This window comes from Nannobrachium achirus (assembly GCF_963921795.1).
Source record: "Nannobrachium achirus genome assembly, chromosome: 7".
Lineage (NCBI taxonomy): Eukaryota > Metazoa > Chordata > Actinopteri > Myctophiformes > Myctophidae > Nannobrachium > Nannobrachium achirus.
The window spans coordinates 5678806-5702441 of record NC_137816.1 but is presented as its reverse complement, the minus strand read 5'-3'; the positions used below and the strand labels follow the sequence as shown (position 1 = coordinate 5702441).

The 23636-nt window shown below is 40.7% G+C and overlaps 1 protein-coding gene across 2 annotated transcripts in view; it reads right to left on the bottom strand.

Annotated features, from left to right (window-relative positions):
* The window catches only part of LOC308289096 (alpha-taxilin-like), a 621916-nt gene that overhangs the window by 7064 nt on the left and 591216 nt on the right, over positions 1-23636 (bottom strand). The window contains exons 1-9 of one of the 2 annotated variants that reach the window (XM_080730655.1): positions 9682-9733; positions 7492-7606; positions 6836-6986; positions 6178-6269; positions 4420-4590; positions 3303-3497; positions 1683-1802; positions 1119-1193; positions 449-541 (exon numbers count right to left, since the gene is read on the bottom strand). In XM_080730655.1, the coding sequence (XP_080586781.1) occupies positions 449-541; positions 1119-1193; positions 1683-1802; positions 3303-3497; positions 4420-4590; positions 6178-6269; positions 6836-6986; positions 7492-7584 (990 nt within the window). In that variant the 5' untranslated portion in view covers positions 7585-7606; positions 9682-9733. Of the gene's footprint in view, positions 1-448; positions 542-1118; positions 1194-1682; positions 1803-3302; positions 3498-4419; positions 4591-6177; positions 6270-6835; positions 6987-7491; positions 7607-9681; positions 9734-23636 lie in introns of those variants that run through there. The other variant, XM_080730656.1, reaches the window with a different exon arrangement.

The following is a 23636-nucleotide window of genomic DNA, read 5'->3' as shown; positions in this document are numbered from 1 at the left end:
ACAGGGTTCCCACACATTTTTACCAATTCATTTCCAAAACTTTTCTAGAATATTTAACCCGATTTCCAGGACTATATAACAATAATTCAGGTCAATAATGAGTCGCTTACTCCTATGCGCAATGCCCAAAGACAGTGGTTCTCAAACTTTTCAGCCCGTGACCCCCGAAATAATCATATGTGAACTGGGGACCCCGGCACCCTGATGAGCACTAAGAGTTGAGGAATTTTGTTTAACACGGTTTCATGGTGAAAATAGCCGATCTACATGCTCACAACGCCTCGCGTGAGCATGTAGATCTGCTATTTTCACACAGCAAATATTTCCCTTGACCCTTGATCAATTCCAAAACTTTTGCAGTACCGGATTTTTTTTTTTCTAATTTCAAAATATTTCCAGCAATGTCATGACCGTGGGAACCCTGGATTCAATAACTATAATATCTCACCTTCTCCATCTCTTGTCTGAAGGTGGTGAAGACCTCATTGCTTTTGGCCAGAGTGCTCTGGAACTCCTCAAACTTGTCCATGTACAGGGACAGCTAAGACATGCACAAGAAACCAAAACCAGAGGAACAATGACAACGTCTTTCCATGCATATCAATAACCTTTCAAATGTTCACATGTGTTGTGTTAATGCAACTATTCCAATTTTGTTCATATTTTTTAAGACATTTAAGAACTTCATTTCAAGCCCTTTGCACACAGGGGCGTGTATCCGCACAGATAAAACGGACAATTTCATTTAAAAGAAAACAATGATTCTCTACGACCTCATGCACACCGGACCCGAATTAGCCGTGCGACGAGTGGCTGCGGCGGTGCGTTTTTTTCTCGATTGAACCCAGTTCGATTTGTGCGTCTTGTCGCATGCGGTAAAAAACTCATCACTCCTTTTATGACTCTTTTTGGGATCCGCAGCGCCGATTCCGCACAGCATTGCACACCAAATCCAATGCGTTTTATTCATGCAGCAAACGAAAAGAAAAAAAAAACTGTCCTGTGTGCAAAGGGCTTAACCCGTAGTCAATTTAAAGTTTATTAAAAAAAAAGTATGCACAATGGTAGAATAATTCTTCTGAACAACCAAGGAACTGAGCGTTGCTCTTCACAGGTACCTGTTGCTTGAGTTGTGTTTCTTGCTCCTTCATCAGCTCACACTTGTGCCTGGACTCTGTGGCATCCTTCAATAGCTGCACCAACATAATACAGTCAATCAATACACACTCCATGCTACCTTGTGGACTACATTGTACTTGCATTTCCACAAATATATACTAGCTTGGCAAATTAAATAGCTTCCTAATTTAATCCAGTATTGAAATGGGGGGGTATCATTGTTTATTGAAAACAGCCTTCCAAGTACCTTTGCATAGCCATTTTAGTGCAAAAATATACTGGCTGTCATATGGGTAAAATCTGTATCGGTCAGGCTCCTCTGCAACATCATCCTCCAGAAATCATGAAACAGTTACTCGCTACATTCCACAGACCTTGACGTTCAACAGTTAATGGCAATAAATCTCTACGGGGAAAATCTCCCAAAACTCAGCAAATCACACTGGATGGACGGAAGTTTATAACCTAGATCAAATGCTGTACAATCAGTCCTGCACTGTTCACCACTACAGTATGCATGAGTCAGCATTAATGAGAGAAGGAAGAACTGAAGGTGAACTCACAAAGTCTCTCTCCCTCTGCTGCTTGTCCTCCACCTCCCTCATCATCTCGGCGATTCTCTGCAGCTTGGCGTCCATCAACTGTTGCTGCAGCTCCTTGTGCTTGAACACCTGGTCTATGTGCTAGCAGAGGGGGAGAGAACAGGACTGTAAGTACAGGGAGGAAGAGGGCTACATCAGAGTGTATTGAGAGAGAGAGTGGTGCCAACGAGGGGTCAGAAAATGAACTGCGTTACGTGACCCACGTGACAAGCGGGCGATTTAAATAAGATTTGGTTTCAATAGAAGCGTCGCGAATATCTGCATTTTTAGGTAAATATACAAAATGAGAACTGTTTTAAAGTATTTAACAGTGACAACTAAAGTATCTGTAATATTTACTTTGTACTATTGCCAAAAAACTATTTAAAATAACGTGGTTTAAGATCATTAAATTCGGGCTGTTGCCCTGTCACTGGCTAATCACTGCATCGTCATAACATTGTTAACATGCACAATAGCACCACCGAGTGGCAGCTGAAAGTAAGGCAATGAAAGGAAAGGCATGTACTCTGTTATCGTGAGACTGTCAGTTGCTATTGCTTGATAACCAATTCTCGCGATTTGTCACTTTAGAAGCTCCCCACGAGCCGCCATTGGACTCGCCCAATGAAGTGAATGTAGGTAGCAGAACTCTCCATTCTACAGCTCTGGGCTACATGTGTGTAACGAGTTGGAAGATAACGTCATAGGGGAGGGGGAGCTGACTTATTGTCTTGCCCCCCAGCAACTGAAGGGCAAGACTAACCTTTTTTTTTTATTTTTATCTGGCTTCACAGCAACTTTGCTATGAAAACATCAGGCTTAACATAACCAAATGAACCTTAGCGAACCGGAACGGTAAGTGCGGGCTTATTATACACTGTACACCCCTGGGGGCAGGGACGTGCTGGCCATTGGGATAAGCGGGACAACTCCCGAACGGCCGGTTCATTCCCGGCCGGTCCAGGCCGGCCATTAGGAAAAAAAATAAAATAAAATGTCGGCCTTCATTCCATTTTGGGGCCTGGGTGGCCAACAAAGTAAATCGTCACTGTCGGGCAGAAACCTCGCATCTCCAAGTTTCAAATGTGTAAATTTTTTTTGCAAAGCAAAGCCCTGCTTCATCATACAAGGCTGTTGCACAAAAGTAGTGAAAACAGCAGATCTACAAGCACACAACGCCTCGCACCGCAAGGCATTGTGTGCTTGTAGATTGGCTGTTTTCACTAGTTTAAATCATTTTTTAAATGATAAATACAAAACAAACGGTTTTGGACATACAAGGTTTCCACCCGACAACGACAAAATATAACTTATGTAATTGGCCCACTGGCTTGTCACTTGTCATGATCTGAAATGGCAAATCTTGGAGTAGCAGCAGCGCTATAGAGAGAGATCTCTCTCTATAGCGCGCAATGAGGGCCTCTCCAACTCTTTTTCCCGGACTGAATCAGGGGCCCAGCATGTCCCTGCCTGGGGGACCCCGGTCAACTAAGTACATAAGGTTTAAGTGATTAACAAGGGAAAGCGAGGGATATCGCAATTAATGTGACCAGAGCTTGGGGCAGCGAGGGTGATGGTTGGTACGGTACGGTACAGTACCTCCTCTCGGAGTTCATACTGCTCGATGAGCTTCTTCAGCTTCTCGGCCAGCTCCATGTTCTCCTGGCGCAGCTTGGTGTTGTGGGAGCTGTGCTGCTCCATCTGCACCTCGATGTCGCTCAGCGTCATCTGGAAGTGAAGCATGGCCTCTTTGCGCTGCTCCTCGTACTCCCGGGACCGCTGGCCGTTCTCGTCCTGGGGGGGAAGAGAGACGCGAGGCCAGCAAGGATGAGGAACATTAGGACTTTAAGGCCATGGCTACACGGAGCTGGATATTTCATATATCCACATAGAAAAATATCTAGGTCCACACGGAGCTGGATATTTCATATATCCTGGTTTTTCAGATATCCACATAAAAATATCTAGGGTCCACACGACAAAGATATCTAGGTTTAACAAGCACACACACAGTAAAGTCTTCAGAGATATCCGGGTATCATGACTACACGGATCCAGTGAAGCGGATATTTTTCAGTGTCTCCACTTATTTATCCGGATTGAAAAATATCCAGATTCACTGCCAGAATATCCAGCTTCGTGTGGCTGCAAGCCACACGAAATGGCACCAAAAAATGTCTAGATTCACAAATATCCAGCTCCGTGTAGCCTTGGCCTAAGAGGCGAGTTGGGGTCGTGAGACTCTTTGTTTTTGAGGGTCGCCCCTCCACCACAACTTGTGAGCACTTTTTTTTTTTTTTATTATCCAAGAAGACGGATTCGCAAGATACTACAAGCATAGGTGTAGTGCAGGATTTGTGTCAATTCAACTGAAATGTATCCACAACTTTCCAACATCCCATCGTGCATTGCGCAGAAGGTGTGCGGCAGCTTCCGGCGCAGCAGCCGAGTGTGATCTACAAGTTCACAACGGTTGCATCTGTGACGCGATGTGAGCTTGTATATCAGCTGTTCTCCGGAAGTGTCCCACAGATAATGCTTCAGTAAATTCTTGCGGAAACAGGTGGATATATTACAAAAAAAAAAAAAAAAAAAAACACTTCACGTTGTTCACTAAAACCAATGTTCCCACTAAACTTGAATAATATATTTTATTATTTATTCTATATATTCAATGTAATTGCACTGCCTAGGTCACCTTTTTTCGATGGCATACCTTCAGCGTCTTGTTGTGCCTCTGTAGCTCCCTGCACAGGCTCTCCAGCTTGCTGCGGGCCAGGATGGCCTTGCTGTGTTCGCCTTGCAGATGGATCTTCTCCTTGACAATCTGGGACTGCTTCTTCTGCAGGACCTTCACCTGCTTCTGCATGTAGCGGCTCTCTTCCAGCTAGACAGTGGGCACAAACCACATTTCAGTGTTCATTTCATAGACCAAGGGTCTTCAACAGGGGGTCCTCAGAGTTACTACAGGGGGTCCTCCACTTCTTTGTGATAGAAACTCTTTTTCTCCTTTTTTATATTAACCGCTTGAACCCTAACTTTAGCCAAAAATAGCTGATCTACAAGCTCACAAGTGTGAGCTTGTAGATCGGCTATTTTAGGCAAAGGGGTTTGGTGTAGAGGGGAAAAAGAGCAGACTACGTACAGAGTGAAAGGTCAAGTTTATTAAGTATTGACGGTTCAAGTGGTTAAATATCTGAAAACACAAATTGACATGAATCCAAAATACACTGATAAATATGCTGTCAAACGAGTTAAGTACATGGACTCTATGAAAGGGATGTGCTTGTGTGGGTTCTGCTTCATCTCTCTCTCAATTAACTCTCCTACTGCCAGATTATTTATTTATTTATTGGGTCTGGTGCCATCAAAAAGCGGCTTACCTTTGCGACGTTATAGTAGATAGACAGACATTTATTTATTTATTTTTTGATTGTGCAATAGTGCACTTTGGTCTGCCAGGCAGCAGAGGGCGGCGTCATGCGAGAATGAATGTGAATTTGCCTGTTATGTGTTGCCGTGCATTCAGACCAGTCACTGGCCACAGAGCCTTACAGCCAGAGGAAATCAACAAGGAAGTGAATTGGTCTCCGTTGATGTTAACGCATAATGGATTTTTTACACCATCACCGCGGAAAATGTGTTTACAGTACACGGCGGCGCGACCCCTCATCAGCTTCAACAAGGTAAACGAACGAACGAACGAACGCGAACGAGCGCCGTATTGGCGCGGAGGTCTCTTGAGAATTGGGGCGAACAGGAACGTCCAAAGCAGTATAAGAGTTAAGGGGTCCTTGGCCTGAAAACGTTGAAAACCCCTGTCATAGACTAAAAAGGTTTCCACTGACGAAAACTAAATAAAAACTAAGCTATGATAAACCTGTGACTAAAATATAGACAATTTTGTCAACAAATAAAAAACAGACTCAAATGTTAGGGAGAGACTAGTGGAGAAGAGATCATATGATTTTAGTAGACCAAAATCACGATATTTAGTCGACTAAAACAAAAACATTTCATTTGACTAAAACTAAATTAAATTGTATTCAAAAGACCGACAAAATTTGGTGTCAAAATTAACACTGGCATGAACAAATGCAGTCCAATATATTTCTAAAACGGCTAGTTCCATTCCTTGATTCTGATTGGCTGGTTGCCGGGTATATGAGACTATAACCCACACCTTGAATCAGTTTATATCAAAGCCAGGTGTGTTATTTCTTTCCACTGTGCCGTGAGGCTGAACTAGAGAAGCGAGCGTTTGATTTTCTCTCAAATCCTGCCGTGCGGGTGCTTCTAAGCACCGCCCTCGTGTTTCCCAACGCCTCTCAGCCGGTGTATACTACCCTGGTAACCACTCGCCTCTTGTGGCTTATTGCTTTAATATATAGTATATATATAATTACCCCATTTCATTCTGCACAGAGGTTCTACATGTATGTACATATGCATTTCTTCCAGAGACAGTCCTTACCAGGTCTGCATACTTCTTGCAAAGGGCAGCTAGTTTCTCCTCTGGAGTGGCTAGGGTGTTCAGGGCCTGCATCAGTAGAACCACCTCTTTCCCTGGGGCACAAACATGACAGTAGGGAAATTTATCGGGTACCAATATGTAAAAGGATTAAAGGGCATTCTGATCATAAGAAAATGTCCAACTTTACAGCCCTAATGGATTGTGATAAACATCAAGTCGTCGTCTGTTTTCATTTTATCCTTTTCAAATGTATCATATCTCCTTGTGAAGCAATTATTATTAAGGATAGGTATTGTCTGCGATACTTTTAATGGTATCGATTGCATGACGTTGATACTATCGGGTATCGGTTCACGTAAAAACGAACGATAACTTGTTTCGATACTCTGGAACGCACCCCTGGCCGGTCACATCTGTAACAGTTGGGCTACTGACAGTTTGGAAAATAGCCGACAATAGCCTATAATGTTTATTATTATGATGATTATCCAACGTCTATACTTTCCACTCCGCCACACTGTGTGATCATCATCACCTCTGCTCAGTTAAACTTAAATAAAAAGTATCGAAAAAGGTATTGTATCGATTCAAAGGTGAACGATACCCATCCCTAATTATTATTGCTCCACAAATAATTTAACCGATCAAGCAATCCTACCGAAGGCTTTTTCGTCCCCGGTCTTGGCATCTCCTCCAGGGTCCAGCTCTACCTCTCCCAGGTCGCTGGGACTGTCCTCCCTGCCTGGCGTCTCTCCCCTCACGTCCTCGGAGCAGCACACCACCCCCAGGCTGAAGTCACCCACATCATCCTGTCGGCACAAAACGTATAGAAAACATTTTTAAATCTTCACATTTCCCTGAGGTAAACTCAGCTGGAACAAGCATGAACCTGCCTGTGTTGCAATAGGATTACTAAAACGTCAACGTCACAGCAGGTTTTGTTGCCACCCCCAAATGAGTTAAGAGATATTTCCTTTGTCATTTTTAGGTGAAGAAAGTAGTGGTCTGTCCGTTTACTCCGTTGACATAGCTTTAAATCAAGAGAATAAGATACTGCACATAGAAAGACTTGTGCTGTGTTATGGGGGCATGTCCACAGAAAGCGTTTTGTTTTTAGCGGCCAGTGTTTTTTTTTTAATATAGCAGATCTACAAGTTCTATGAGCTGATTGAGCTCTGCCATTTTTGAATATACAAAGTATAAAATAATGGTTAAAGAGGTTCAATTCTAAAACACAGACACTTTCCCGGTGTTAATGGGTCATATACCCCAAGAATATCACAAGACAGAACATTTAAAATAAATGCTGCTTACCTGACAAGGGCTGTCCAGCTCACGTGGCGACTCGCTACCTCCTACAATTCTTCTTGTCGCCACATCTATCTCGCACACACCAGTTTCCTCCATTTGCAGTGGTAGTGGTACCAAGCTATAGTAGAACATGAAAAGCAGGAGGATTCAATTCATTATATTTAGAACGGGTACACATTATTGTGTATCATTATTTATGCTTTAACTATTGAAAAATAGCAGATATACAAGCTCACAGCGCGGCACCGAGTGCCACGTTGCGAGCTTGTAGATCTGCTATTTTTGAAAAATCTTGAAAATTTTAATTTTGACCCGATTCTATAAGTGTCTTTTGAATCCTTCTAAGGTTTTTTGAAAACCCTATGTTTCTATGTCAGCAATCTGGCCGGCCATCGTCAAAGAAAAGGTCCTTTTCACTTAACTGGAGCTCAGTTAGTCTGTTCTTGAGAGACTACTGTGTCAGTGGTTCTCAAACCTTTTCATGTGAGGGACCCCCAAAATTATATGTATTTGTCCACGGACCCCCATCTCAAAATATTTACTTCCAGCCAGGGACCACCCAGAAGCAAAATTTGAGTTACAAACATTCGCTTAAAAAATACATTGTATTCAAATTTTTGCACACATTTTCACAACTTTTTCAAAAAATAGCAGATCTACAAGCTCGCAGCGCGGCACTCGGTGCCGCGCTGTGAGCTTGTATATCTGCTATTTTTCAATAGCTAAAGCATTCAACAATTCTAGGCCTAAATGGGTTAAAACAAACTGGGGCAACAGTGGCTCAGGGGTAGAGTGGCCGGCTGGGAACCGTAAAGTTCGTAGATCAATCCCGGGCTCCCCCAGAGTAAGTGTCGAAGTGTCCTTGAGCAAGAATCTGAACCCCTAATTGCTCCTGATGTGCAGGTTGGTGCCTTGCATGGTTTCCTGACTTTCCTCCGCCATCTTTTTTATTTATTTATCGAGCTGAGCTAATTTACTGTTAAAACTTTAGGACATCATTTGTGACTGTGGGAATTTAACTCTATAAACTATGACAGCTCCTATCAAACCAAACAAAGTTATAGTTATCCATTATGACTCATGAACCATGTTTGGTGTGGCTACTAGCAGGAAGGTAGGAAGAAACATGTTTGTTTAGTTAAAGCATTTGAGCAGCAGCAGCACTTAGTTTCACCCATGGTTATCTTTCAGCCCAGAACAAAGACACCAGGGATACGTCTGTGATGTCACCATCATACAGGAAGTGCACAGCAAAAACAGCACCATCAGGCAGTGGAGTAACTAAATGTATTTACTCTGTGTACTTAAGTACAATTTATACGTATTTGTACTTTACTTTATTTCCAATTTCCAATACTTTTACTTCTACTCGGATCCAAATTGTACTTTTATTTCACTACAATTTGAAAACTTTAGTTACTTACTACTTGTTACTTCATAGATCATGAATATTAATAATTATTACAAAACATACATTAACCATTTCAGCCATTTAAAAATAGCAGATATACAATCTTACGATGTGACCCATTTTGAGCTTGTAGATCTGCTATTTTCAAAAGATTTTTAAACAATTGAAAACTTGAAATGGGACATTCTGCATATTGAGTATGTGTTAATGCCAACACTTGTGTAGTTTTTACTCAAGCACATTTTGAATTACGGACGTCAGTATAGTAAACTATGCGAGTACTTTTTCCACCACTGCCACCAGGCTACTCAACTTCCGGATATTTTGTGACGAAACTGCACCATCCTTGACACCTTCATCCCACATTGCCCCATCCGCCTGAAGCTAACCAACCCAACGTTTAGCTCTAGTTTGGAGCAGCTCTGGCTATTAAAGCATCCCCAGCGCTGGCAATAAAGACTTGTTGCTGTAGACAGCAAAACGACAGAGCTAATGTATGCCGTGCAACTTGAACCTGGATGTCACACAATAGTTTGCTTGTGTTTTTCAGCGACATCATGTCAAACCAACACCATGGGGCAGCTAAAGTAGCCCAGTTGCTAATCTTTTGCTACTAGCAACCCAACTTCGTCCAAATTCCACATACACGTTAAGCACACAGAGCAAAGTACTCGCTTCTCTTGACTGAAGATGTCACAACACAGCGGTGCTAGACAGCGTCACGAGAACAAGTCGACAGAACAGACAATGTGATGATAAATGTGAGTAAAAACACAGTTTACCTGAATGTTTCCACTCTGGTCACACAACCTGATCGTTCTGTGTGGATGGAGCCAAAAACAGGCTCTGTTCTGTGAGCAAATTTAGTGCCACCAAATATAAGACTTCCGGTGGCAATCTCTTCAGAATAAGAGTATCCCTAACGTAATTGAAAAACGATTAATTTGTTTGTTTGATTGATTGATTGATTGATTGATTGATTGATTGAAGACTTTATTAGAAGTTTGCATAGGAAAAGGTACAGTTTCATGACGGTACAGTTCACTGGTACAAGGTCTACTAAAAGGAGATCCATGAAAAGACTAAGCTTATATTTCCACTGGAAACCATTGAAGTATCTCATATAACATTGAATGACAGACAAATAGAACACGGTAGGGGGGTAGGGTTGGGCTTCATTTTTTTACCAGTTGCGAACGGCTGCTGCCTGTAAGTGGTTTTTCAGGGCAATTTTAAAGGATGCTAGTGATCCACACTCCTTTATGGCCTTCGGTAAGGCTTTCCACATTTTGGTGGTAGGCTATAGCAGAAAAAAGAGTTTGACCCTTTGTTGGTTTTGAGTGACTCGGGTTAGGGTTAGGGTTGAAAGTGATCTGTGGCGCTGCCTCTGGTGTTGTAATTATGGACATCCTTAATGTTTATAAAGTATTTTGACAGGTACTTGGGTATCATAGTGGTGTAGTGTATCTTGTACACCAGGCCCATTGCAAGTTGCTGTACTCTGAGCCACCCCACTCTTAACTGGTGAGTAGCGGTGTATATGATACACACATTAAAAATATAGAAAATAATATTAAATGATAAATAAATAAATATATTTTTTACACCTCTCTGGCTTAGCGGAGAGTGTGGTGTGGTAGAGGAGGTCTCCCCGGACGCGTGTGTGTGTTCAAAGTGCAGACGCAAAGAGCCTCAGTGAACAGCATTTATTTATTTAAATATATTTTTTGTTATTAAAACTTTTTGTTTTATACATAAACATATTTTTTGTTATATGGCTTTGTTCAAATGCCTAATTTATATTTGTAATGAGCATATTATTTTCAAATTCAACGTTTTTCAATGGCATTAATTATGAACATTTTATTTTGAAGGCGAATGAATCAAACCGGAAGTCTTATATTCTCTTTATAACACCGGAAGTTCTATATTTGCTCAGATCACGCATCCCCAAAACCCCTGCTCTTGTTCTGTGTTGTTTATTGAAGGTTGGCAGACCAGTTATAGGAGCACCGTCGCCACCAACTGGGCTGGAGTGTGGAGGCTGTGGGACCTTTGGTGTGCCCCCGAGAAGGGTCAAGTCTGTGCCCCTTGAAACTGCTTGAAAGCCAGTATTGTATTTATCATTTTATAAATGATTTAAACTAGTGAAAACAAGCGATCTACAAGCACACAACGTGCTGTGCGACAGCCTTGTACGATGAAGCAGGGCTTTACTTTGCGAAGAAACATACACATTTGAAACTTGGAGATACAAGGTTTCTTCCCGACAGTGACGACGTATTATGTTGCTGTGCCCATGGATTCTTGGGACATGACAAGTGTGCCCATGCAGAAAAAAGGTTGAGAAACACTGCTCTAGTATATTTAGAACAACCTCCTCAAGGTTATTCGACCTATACATGGAGAAATGGAGCAAACCTGTTTTGCCTAAACATGGAGATGTGGAGAACACTATATATGGAGATAGTCCAGTCCATCATGTCATATGTGACTACCGTCATAGACAGTAGCCATTGTTAGGCCGGAGTCAATGGCTGTCTGCCTGACTGTCTGTACAGGAAGTTATGTCACGTAACATACTTTTTATGCCCATATATGAGTCCTTCTGTACCACAACTCCATGTTTAGGCAAACTCCACACAGAAAGGCCCCATCGCCAACCCCACCTAGGGTGTGGGCGATAGGGCCTTTCTGTGTGGAGTTTGCATGTTCTCCCTGTGTCTCCTAGGGTTGATACCCTCACAAAAACATGAACAAACTCCCCCCAGAATGACAACAACTAGAATCGTCAGAGAAACGCTGTGGTTGGCCAGATGGTCAAGAATTGGCGCGACCTCAGATGGTCAAGAATTGGCGCGACCTCGCCCTAAAGGGCATAATATACTGTATAAATAGGCCTATTAGTCAATAAGAACACAGTCATTTAAATTTTTTCTATTTATTCATATTTCATATTACAAGATCTTGAACCAGTGCTTGAGTGTCGTAATACATTTAACAAAAGCACAAAAAGAAAAAGCATAAATAGCAGCCACGCCAGCCAGATATACAAGGTAAAGTGTCATAATATTCATCTAACAAAAGTACATTTTCTTTTTTTTTTTTTTACATTTTAAAGCTCCAGGGCCAATGTTTTACATTTTAAAGCTCCAGGGCCAATGCCCATTGTGAACGACGTCCATTAGAAATGTGTCTTCACCTGCTCTTCACCTTCTGGAGTGAATGTGCCTTTGTCCATCAGTTGGATGCGTATCAAGATATTCGGGGGAGGACTCACAGAGATTTAAGTGGAGATGGATCAGCAATACTTTGCGATTCTGTCACAGATCATCCATTCCATAGTATGCCCTCAAAAAAGGTCTAGAACACACCTAGCCCTAGAATGTCAGCTCTGGTCTTCTTCTACCAATACTTTTGTACTTTTACTTACATTTTGAATTCCGGACTTTTACTTGTATAAGCTCACAAGTACATGTACATGTACAGCTATTTTCACAATATGTATTTGTGGAACAGAGTCAAACTAATTGTAATGCCTCAATTCCTCCTACAACTCCTGCTTGTCAGGGTGTTCAAATATGATTGTTGATTATTCTGGGGGGTCCCCAGTTCAAATATGATTTTTTGGGGCCCCCCAGTTCAAATATTCAATATGGTATACAGTATATACCTGTTGAGAGCAGGAGTGGACCTGGTGAGACGTAGGAGGGGCCCAGACTGGAGGCAATCCACAGAGCCTAGTCCTTCCACGCGCCAGATTGCCTCTCCCAGTCTCGGCAGAGTAGTTCCGGAGCAGCGGAGTGAGTCTTTCCCTATAGTAGGACTGACCGTGGGTAGCTACTGGGACTTAAGTCGGGACTTGATCAACCCTGGCTGGGTCACCTGGATGAGGGGTATGATGTTGCGAGATCCGAAACCCTGATGAGTTCAGGCTACATCACTGATGATACGTCCCAGGTGCATCCATGTGATGTTTTTTCGTTATAGTGAAATGGGACATTCTGCATAATGAGTACGTTCTACTTTTGTACATTTTGATACCAATACTTTTAACTTTTTACATATACAAATTTGAAATTGTATTAAAGTGGGGATTTAGGGCAAGTCCCCCGATACCCTATAGCAGTGCTATCATTGATTGGTGTTTTTATTGATGAAATAATATATTTCTAATAGTCAATAACAATATCATTAAGTTCTTCCAGATATACGGTTAATTAATGAATAATTGCCTACTTCTCCAAGGAGACGCAAGGAGACACTTTTTCCGCTGTTATCTACCCGGAAATACATTTTTGGTTTTAGTGATTTGTAATTATTATTTTACTTGGGATGTGTTATCATTAGGATTTTATCGATTCTAATTTTGATTCCGCATATCGATTCCAGTTCCTATATCGATTCCCCATTTCGGTTCAGTGGTGGAAAAAAGAGGTCAAATGTTTAATAATAATAATACCGGTATTAATAATAATGCATTTCATTTAAAGGCACCTTTCAGGACACTCAAGGTCGCCGTACAATTCCAAAAGACAGTCATTAAAAACAGGCAAAGCATACATCAACGTGTCAACAACAGAATACACAATATATCAAAAAGCAATAAAAAATATAGCTGCAAGTAGCGATAAAGTGGCCATGCCAGAAAAAGCAGGAAAGCAAAAAAGCAGCAAGGGAAAAAAATCTAAGAAAAACTAGAAGCAGTGCACTATAATATACAATTTAAATAGTGCATGAAGTGAGACTTGAACCGGTGACCATCGGCATTAAAGACCTAAAACACTGACTGAACCTGTAAAATAACCTCTAAAATATCTTGTGCACATTACGTTTACAGGAGGAAAAATAACATGGTGAGAGTACCACCTTTATGTAAACCTGTTCAGCAGTGGTCACACCGTCTCTTTAGCGTGACCATGTGTGTAGCTATACGTGTCTAGCCTGGCCTGCAATACTGCTGGGTGACTGTTGAGCAGCCTTGAAATGTACAGTAAATGCACGCATACACACAACCTTGAAATGCATGGACACCACCGCTCCGTTCACACTGGTGTGATTCTTTTTTTTTTATCAATTTTTAGATATTTACGAAATGGAAACACAAAAGTCAAGTCAAATTAAAGTACCCAAGTTATGTTTGTAACAAATAAGTTTCAATGCAACCACAAACAAGTCAATTGATTTCAACCCACAACAGTTCAATGAATGAACACCAAATAAAAGGTCTTTAGCCACATGCATGTCAGGTTCCCACAGATTTTTGTTCCAAAAAACTCTCAAAATATTTATTTTCCAACTTCTTCATTTGTAGTCTTCTTTATTGAAGAGTTGGTCAGGTTGTAAACCTTCAAAACAGAAGGTAAATGGTAAATGGTGCATTTATATAGCGCTTTTATCCAAAGCGCTTTACAGAGATTGTGCATTACATTCACCCATTCACGCACACATTCATACACCGGTGGCGGAGGAAACCATGCAAGGCACCAACCTGCTCACCGGGAGCAATGTGGGGTTCAGAGTCTTGCCCAAGGACCCTTCGACATTAACTCAAGGGGAGCCCGGATTCGAACTGGGAACCCTTCGGGAACCTTTTGTGCTCTAATAATGGTTTCTCTACCCCTGAGCTATGACGCCCCAGAAGGTTAACAACCTTGCCATTTTCAACAACGTAAGCATGTCTTTAAATCATTCAAGTCTTCAAAACAATGGTTTCAAATAATTCAAGTAGTACATGTCTTTTAATAAAGTTTTTAAACTAATTATTGTGAAGTCTGAACCCAAACCAGCACACGGAAACAGTTCTCAAGGTGAAAACGCAATAAGCATTGTTTTATTCAAGGGGGCGTTCCCCTAAATCATGAAATAGTTATTCCCAAAACCGGGGCTTTTAACTCAAAATATGCTTCTTTCCAGAACTTAACAAACAGGTGTTACGTTCGAAACACATGTTTCACAGTATGCTGTTGCTTCCATAAACACATGCCATTTCTCTTCCAAGATTCAGATGCGGCTCCTAATTTGCCTACAATGGAAACAGATAGAATCACCATTAGCAATGTGGCAAAATACAGAGCAAATGTGAGACAGAGGAGAACAGTGAAGTTTTGCTTACTGCCCGATGGAAGAGTCCCTTCGAGAGCCAGCTACACAGTGAAGCAGAGCTCAGTGCGTAAGAGCCAAATATTTGGATTGCCTGACTCGGAGAAGCTGTGTTGCGGCCAGGTGCTGACATATCAAACTGATTGGCAATTAAATTGGCAATCGTAGCCAATCAGGAGGTAATATGGGAAATCCATGTTGATGACATGACTTGAGATACTGTGCACCGCTTTGCGTGTTTTTAGGGCAAAATCTGTAGGAGCAGTGTTGAAAAATGTGTTTTGCAAAAATCTGACTGATGGTGGCGCTAGAGAGGGGCATGTGAGAAATCAGGGATGGAGGTTGTGATTTGACAATCAATTTGCGTGATTTTAGGCCAAAATCTATAGGAGCAGTGTTCAAAAATGTTTTGCAAGAATTGGCCTCATGGTGGAGCTGGAGGGCCATGTGAGAAATCAGGCAGCCAAGGAGTGTGTGCAAAGTTTGGCATGGATAGGGGCAACATGGTGGAGATATGAGTAGGGAAAGAGTGTGATGTCACACGGACAGACTGCCGATAGTAGTAACTGCGACCTAATAGTCGCAATAATACTCACATCACTTTTGTTAAATGCCTATGTAAGGGTGGCCCAAGTCACATTAACTGCCAGTGTTTAAACTGGTACCCTTTTGTCAACACCTTGTTACTGAATTTGCCAATAAATAATTGTAATTACACCTTTTGGTTTGATGCATATTATTTAAGTATTACCATTAGCAGATCATGTAATTATAAGTTTCCGACAACGCCACCTCGTTTAAAGAGGAAAGAAAGTGCACAAAAGGCACAACCTTTAAGGACACACAAGTTCGTTTACGGGATACCAGAGCAATATAAACCATGAGGAGAGAATGACCAGGACAACAGTTTAGAAAAGTATAACATAACAATCTTTATTTCTAATTTTACAGCGGCCTCTATCACGCCAAAAACACAATAATAAAAATAAAAAGGGAACCCCTACATTCCTACGGCGCCACTAGCTAAAACCTAAAAATAAGAACACTGTCAACAATAAAACATTAATTCGACCCCCCCTTTCTCTTATCATATCGTTTCTTGTGACAAATAAAGTGCACTTATAATATGGTACCAGGTAACCAGGCCCGTTACAGCCCTCAAATCGTAATAGTATAGTTATTACGATTAATGAATATAATGCAAGGAGCGCAGATGTTACGGCCAGCCGCATTATTATTTATAGTTATGGTGGGTTGGAAATATGTGTATGTATGATTTGAGGCTTGTATTATATTTTACCTTTTCTGTCCTTATAAAGGTGGTGAATGGAGGATGACTGTGGAGTGAATGCAGAGAGTGGAGACTTGGGTGTGGTGCTGATGAGATTGAGGTGGATGATTGAATGAGTGAGCAGATTGCCAGGTCCGCCCTCAGTCCTGCCCATGCCAGTCCCATTCGCTGTACCTGTCAACGCCCAGGCCAGGATTGGCCATCCCTCTGAAGCTGTTTCTATAAAAGTGCCATTCTGAGCTAACACCAGTGAAGGACAGACGGCTTGTGTGCAGCAGAGGCTCGATTCCGCTCTCCTTCGAACCCATGTAGCCTTCCTTTGTTTGGTTGCCTTTGTTTGCCTTGGTTTACTCCTGTAAGTTTGTGGTACATTCATTTGCCTACAGTTGTTCTTTAGTTTTGTAAGTTTGATCTCAGTTTTGACCTCAGTATTCCTTAGTTAAGTCTCCAACCCACCCAACCTCAGTTGTTTATTATTATTCTTCATTCATTATTGTTGTTCACTTTATTATTTAACTATGTAGGGGTGTTTGGTCATTTTGTGTTGGTTACTCTTCCATTCTTTTTGTAATTCTTTAGTTAGTTTAGTAGGGTCAGTAATTGTATTTTTGTTTAAAGGGTTTAGTTTAGGGATCTTTTCTTTTAGGTCAGTAGTTTTGCTTTTGTAAACCTGCACCCTGAAGTTTATCTTGACACTTGAAAAAAAGCCAAAAATAGAGATCTTTTTCTCTGCTAATAATAATAATAAAATAAATCCTTTTTGGAAAATCGTTGTCCTTCTCATTTATGTTGCGCTCCTCTGCCCTAGAGGGGCAGTCGTAACAGCAGATTAGTGACTATAATTATTACTAAACTAAGCAGATATCAGATAATAAGCGGAATATCGTTCACAGCAGGTGGGAATAGTGACTTCTACAGCAGGTAAGGATGGCACACAGCAGCACGCAGCCAATATTCGGTCATCTACTTCTTTAATCCACCCATCTGTGAACACAGAGAAGACGCCAGTATCCTTGTCGCTACCAATATATAGCTCAACTTTAGGCCGGTGACTTCATCGACAGTGGTGTATAAGATTGGATACTTGGCCTGCCGCTGCGAATGTTTCGCACGACACCACAGTAGTCACACGGACCCCTCTCGTTGGCCGGGTAGACTGGTTCGGCTCGTCGGGACCCTCTCGCCGTCACTGGATGGCCCGGACACTGCCTGGTAACGCTGACACCCGGATCGCCGTCTGGAATCCGCTGCGTCGGACTCGTAAGGTAAAGTGCTAACTTGGTCGTAGCACTGAAGTTCAATAAGGTTCAGTTCAGTCACTGCATGACTCGCCCTGTGTCCGTCTCTCATCTCGTCACAGTCGGGCACTCGAGTCACTTCCCTTCCCTCAGCCCGCTCCACACACATACGTCTGCACCCCTTGCTCATCAACACAGACTGACTCTGGCGCTCCTCTTAAAGGCCCGCCTCCCACTCTGCCAGCCGCCCATTGGCTGGTCATGACGTCAGTCCCCATAGTCCCATACAGTACATTGGCCAGCAACGGCCTCGAGTTATCCTATCAGTTCGCATTCAGACTCACACATGGAAAGAGAGGGGGAGGTTTTAAAGGGAGACAGCAGTATAGCATTATAACAAAAAGAAAACTTATTATACAAAATATACAGAACATGCTCAACAGAAAGAAATAATTGTAAAAACAACAATTATTAAAGGAAATAAAAAAAAAAAAGAATAACGCTACTTCCACCCCCTCACACCTACATTAAAGAGATGAGGCCACACCCCAAACAATAGTGGACACAGGCAATCATCCACAACTGCACATTCCTGACAATATAAAACACATTCTCACTGTAAACCATAGAACCAAAACGGTAAAAGAGACCATACAAAACACAAGCAAACAGTCTTACCGGTTAACAGAGCAGCACACACAGCCTCCTCAACATCATGCAACCAGCAGTGTTTTGCTCAAACTGTTCAGGTGAATTCAATCAGCCGACGCCCAACAAGCAACCATCTTAGCTGCTGCATTCTGGGAAATGTAGTTTTTCTGAAAACCAAACAATTAGATTCAGTTCACAGGCAAAAAAACAAAAAACAAAAAAAAAATCAACTAATCAGCCGATCTACAAGCTTAAAACAAAATAACAAAATGGACCAATCTTTGACATCAGTAACGTCAAAGAGAGCACTGCCTGCGATCTTGACATTTTGTACTTTTATAGCCATTGTTTTCTGGCTTGAAGCGAGCCCACAATTGTTTCGAAGGAACAATATTTTCTAGTTGTTTATTTGGGCTTGCATTCATCTTCTATTTTTCATTATATCAATACTTTAAGATTATAGTTTGAACCAGAGTTTCACAAACAATTTTGTGTCAAAAACTCCTAAATTAATATATGGGCCTATGACTGAAAATGGCGATAATCTGTGGTTTAGATCAAAAGGTAAATTCACCGATCCGATCCGATCGGTGCATCCGATCAACCAGCCGTTCAGTATGCCCACTTGAGGCCATTTTGGGGTATTGATATCCACAGTGCTGAAGGACTAATTAGTTACTGCTATGATAATAAATACATAGTAATGCTGGTAAATAACTATAAGGCAAATATATAAATGAATTCATGAGTGAATTAATTAATTAAAGTTAAAACTTAGAAGTTAAAATTTAGAAAATATAAATAATATATAAATAATAACTTGATCGGATCGGTGATTGATCGGTATCAGGTAATCAAACTTTTGTGATCGGTGATCGGTGCCTAAAAACCTGATCGGACCATCCCTAGTGTAAATGTCAAGAGTAACATTACAGTAAGTCACAATAATCTGCTATTATTATTGTTTTGTTGTCATTCATTTTATATCACACATTTGACAATAATAAACAGTGATGGACACATGCAGTAATCAAACCCAGTACTCAAGTCAAAGTATATAGATACTCCTGATACTCCATGTTCAAAGAATATCAATATCCCAGCTAGGAGATGCTAACAGAGTGAGGTGTGCGCCTGCTGGCTTGACCTCCTGACTCCTGCTCTCCCCAGCTTTGCACATCTGGATCTGAAGTGTTAGCAAACACATTATATGCTTGACAACGGTGCTATCAAAGATACTCATATAGCAGATACACTATTCATTATAAAACAGTGCTGTCAAAGATACTCATAGCAGATACACTATTCATTATAAAACAGTGCTATCAAAGATACTCATAGCAGATACACTATTCATTATAAAACAGTGCTATCAAAGATATACTCATCTATAGCAGATACACTATTCATTATAAAACAGAGCTATCAAAGATACTCATCTATCAAATACACTGTTACCAACCGTAGACACACAACAGGCATAGCATAGTAGCAGTCCCTTAAAGTCGTTTACAGTAATAGTTAATAATACTATGGTGTTAATGAAGTATTAAAACTTTAAAGGTGTATGGGGTTGAATCTATATTATCTGAAGCAAATGTCACCTATTTATTGACTTGGTTCAAACTGTTTGTGTCCTTGTACCAGAAGTGGCCGTTTCCCTGATGACATTTACATCTGTCAATTGACCAAATATGTTTGTCTGTTAACCATCTGTAGATTGTTAACATATTTTAGTGAAAGAGATTACATTTTAGAAAACAAAAACAAAAGAAACATAACAGTATTGTCTTAAGCATGGTGATTTATTTCATGGCAGATGAAACAGAACCATGTATAAACAGGATGCTACAAACAACATAAAACAATAAACTCGAGTTTATACAAAATTATTGTAATAATGTTTAAATACATTTTCTCTTCAATAAAAGCATACATGGCTGTAAATGTATTGTAATATGTTCAGACAGAGCCCGACTGATGGGATGGGATTCGTATTTTATCAATAGATATTTAAGAAAATTCACAGTCATTCTTGACTTAAAAAAGAAAAGAAAATATCAGTGTGATACATCAGCTGAATGTATCTATATTTTATTCTGTACTTAAAGGAGTAGTTCACCCCCAAAATGACTTTTTTTCTATTGATTAGTCACGCCATGGAGACTAGAGTTCAATAATTTTTTTGGGTTTTTGTCACATTCCTAAGACAAAAATGTGATAACAATAAATGTACCCCCATTCATTCCGGATGGTGACCCGTTTCGAAACGGGTCACCATCCGGAATCAATGGGGGTAAATTTACTCGAATCAAATTTTTGTCTTAGGAATGTGACAAAAACCAAAAAATATTATTGAACTCTACTCTCCATGGCATGACTAATCAATAGAAAAAAAGTCATTTTGGGGGTGAACTACTCCTTTAAGCTGACTTATTTACAATACAACACAACAACATTTTAGAAATATGATTAAATACATTTTTGTAAAAATAAAAAAAGCTCTTAGTCATCAACAGATGAATCAAGATGTGGCTAGATAAACATGAAACTAAACTTATTTAAAAACCAACCAATGTAGAAATATGTTCATATTAATACATAAACAATTATTTCCATCTGTACAACTCAAATGGAGTAAAATGATTTGAATGCTTCAGTACACTGAAAAGAACTGCAATGTGCATGACATAGTGTGAGCTTGTAGATCTGCTAATGTGGCGTGTGACATCTATGAAACATCTTCATCTCTCACTCTCATCACATCAGTCTAGCTGGCTGGGAGCTATACTCATGCTGTTATATCCTGAAGAGGGCGCTATTGGTCCAGAATGAGTAGTCAGCCAATCAGAGACCTTGGCAGGGGACCAGTGGTACAAACTTCCTGTTTCAGAGCGTGTTCCACCACTCACTGCAACACAAGACAGCAAGACATTTACAATGACAATAAAAACACTGCAACAGAAGACAACAGACAGCAAGACATTTACAATGATAATAAAAACCATGAATGAACCATGATGTCATTTTCACCTTTGACACCCAAAAGTTCATCATCTCTTTAGGAGAGACAACTAATCATTCCCTCCTAGTTTCATGAAAATAGACTCCAATCTTGTTATTTTTCATACACATGCTGTGCTAATTTTTGTATGCCCACATAAGAGGATGCCAGTAAGGCTTCCTACAGACAGGGGGGGGGGGGGTGGGTGGGTCCAATTCATTCTCTATGGAGGTCACATGTTTTTTTTTCAAAACTCTTGGCCAAGAGACAAGAAGATTCAAGCCAAGAGGCTTGGAAGAGACATGAAACCATGTGACTTCCATAGAGAAATCTCTTAAACGAAATCTCTTACTTAGGATGCATCCTTGAAGCTAATCTTTCCAGTGAAAAGATGACTTCTAAAGTAATAAATAAAATCAACCAACGAACTCGTTTCCTACAGAGGATCGCCCCGATGGTCAATTTCAACACACTGAAGACCATAGCTGGTGCAATAATCCAGCCCCTCTTTGACTACGGAGTCCACGTATGGTATCGTGACACCCCACAAGCCCTGAAAACTAAACTCCAAACAGCCCAAAATAAACGAATTAGGGTCCTGCTTCACCTTCCCTATCAGACTCACCTCACCGCTACTCACCAGTTAAGAGTGGGGTGGCTCAGAGTAGATGACAGAGTACAGCAACTTGCAATGGGCCTGGTGTACAAGATACACTACACCACTATGATACCCAAGTACCTGTCAAAATACTTTATAAACATTAAGGATGTCCATAATTACAACACCAGAGGCAGCGCCACAGATCACTTTCAACCCAGAGTCTAAACCAACAAAGGGTCAAACTCTTTTTTCTGCTATACCACCAAAATGTGGAAAGCCTTACCGAAGGCCAAAAAGGAGTGTGGATCACTAGCATCCTTTAAAATTGCCCTGAAAAACCACTTACAGGCAGCAGCCGTTCGCAACTGGTAAAAAATGAACCTAGCCCAACCCTACCCTCCCCTGCCCCTTCTTTATACTGTTTGTTTAGACTTACTGTCTTCTTTTTTTGTTTTTCTTTAGTACTGTGTTCTATTTGTCTGTCATTCAATGTTATATGAGATACTTCAATGGTTTCCAGTGGAAATAAGCTTAGTCTTTTCATGGATCTCCTTTTAGTAGACCTTGTACCAGTGAACTGTACCGTCATGAAGCTGTACCTTTTCCTATGCAAACTTCTAATAAAGTCTTCAATCAATCAATCAATCAATCAATCAATCAATCAAAGAATGAATTGGACCCACCCTCCCCCCTCATTCTCAAACAACATGGAGAAGATATATCACGCTTTAGTGTGAATGAAGCCTAAAACTCACTTGGTTCTTGTGGATCCATCATCACAAACATCAACATCCTCTCTATCACCTCCTCCTCTCTCTTCTTCCATTCTTCTGCTGTTACAGTTCTCCTTCCTGTCAGTCTTTCAAACAGTTTCCTCTGTCGTGTCTCCTGTCACAATAACAAGCAAGAGAGGGAAAATTCACTGAATCTGTGTACATAGTGTTTGTATTTGTTGATTACATAGGATCTAGGGTGGAAAATGGAACACATATTACTGTGTTCTTACAATGATCATAGAAATAACATCAATACTGATACCAAATACAATCTGTTAAAAGGGTCATGTATGATGAAAAATATAAGGTAAGGAAATAAGTCAAATTAAGTTTAATCCAAGAAACATCTTCATCTCTCACACTTACATCAATGTCTGCCAGGCTAGAAACTTCACTCATGTTGTCTGAAGATCGTGTTTCACCACTCACTGGAACACAAGACAACAGACAGCAAGACATTTACAATGACAATATGAACCATGATGTAATTTCGACCTTGACCTCTTTCACACAAAATATATTATTTTCATGGCAGCCTACTGATCATTCCCTACAAGTTTAATGAAAATACACTCATCCATTCTTAAGTATGGTTTGTATAAATGTTGATCCAATGAAAATTATTAACAAGAGCTTGTGATATAGGCCTAACTACATTAAAACACAGTTGTTGTTTGTTTTTCCATGCCCTGAAAAGTTATCATTATTGAACATCCAGTGTTTCCAACTGCCAGTGATGATATGGTGTAAACAGGATATTGATACTCACTGCTTGGATGAAGGTGCTCTTTGCTGTTCCTTCTCCTGACAGCTGGTAGAGATGATTCTACTGGCTCCTTCACCACAGACTGAAAATAACATGAAATATAGAATGAAGAATTAAAATGTGTTTTATTGAAACTGCAATGAAACATCTTCATCTCTCACTCTTACATCAGCACCAGCCTGGCTGGAAACTTCACTCATGGTTCCAACTCCTGTAGAGCGAGTTCCACCACTCACTGCAACACAAGACAATACACACATCATTACACTACCTCCAGGTTTTATGAAAATACACAGAGAAATTATTAT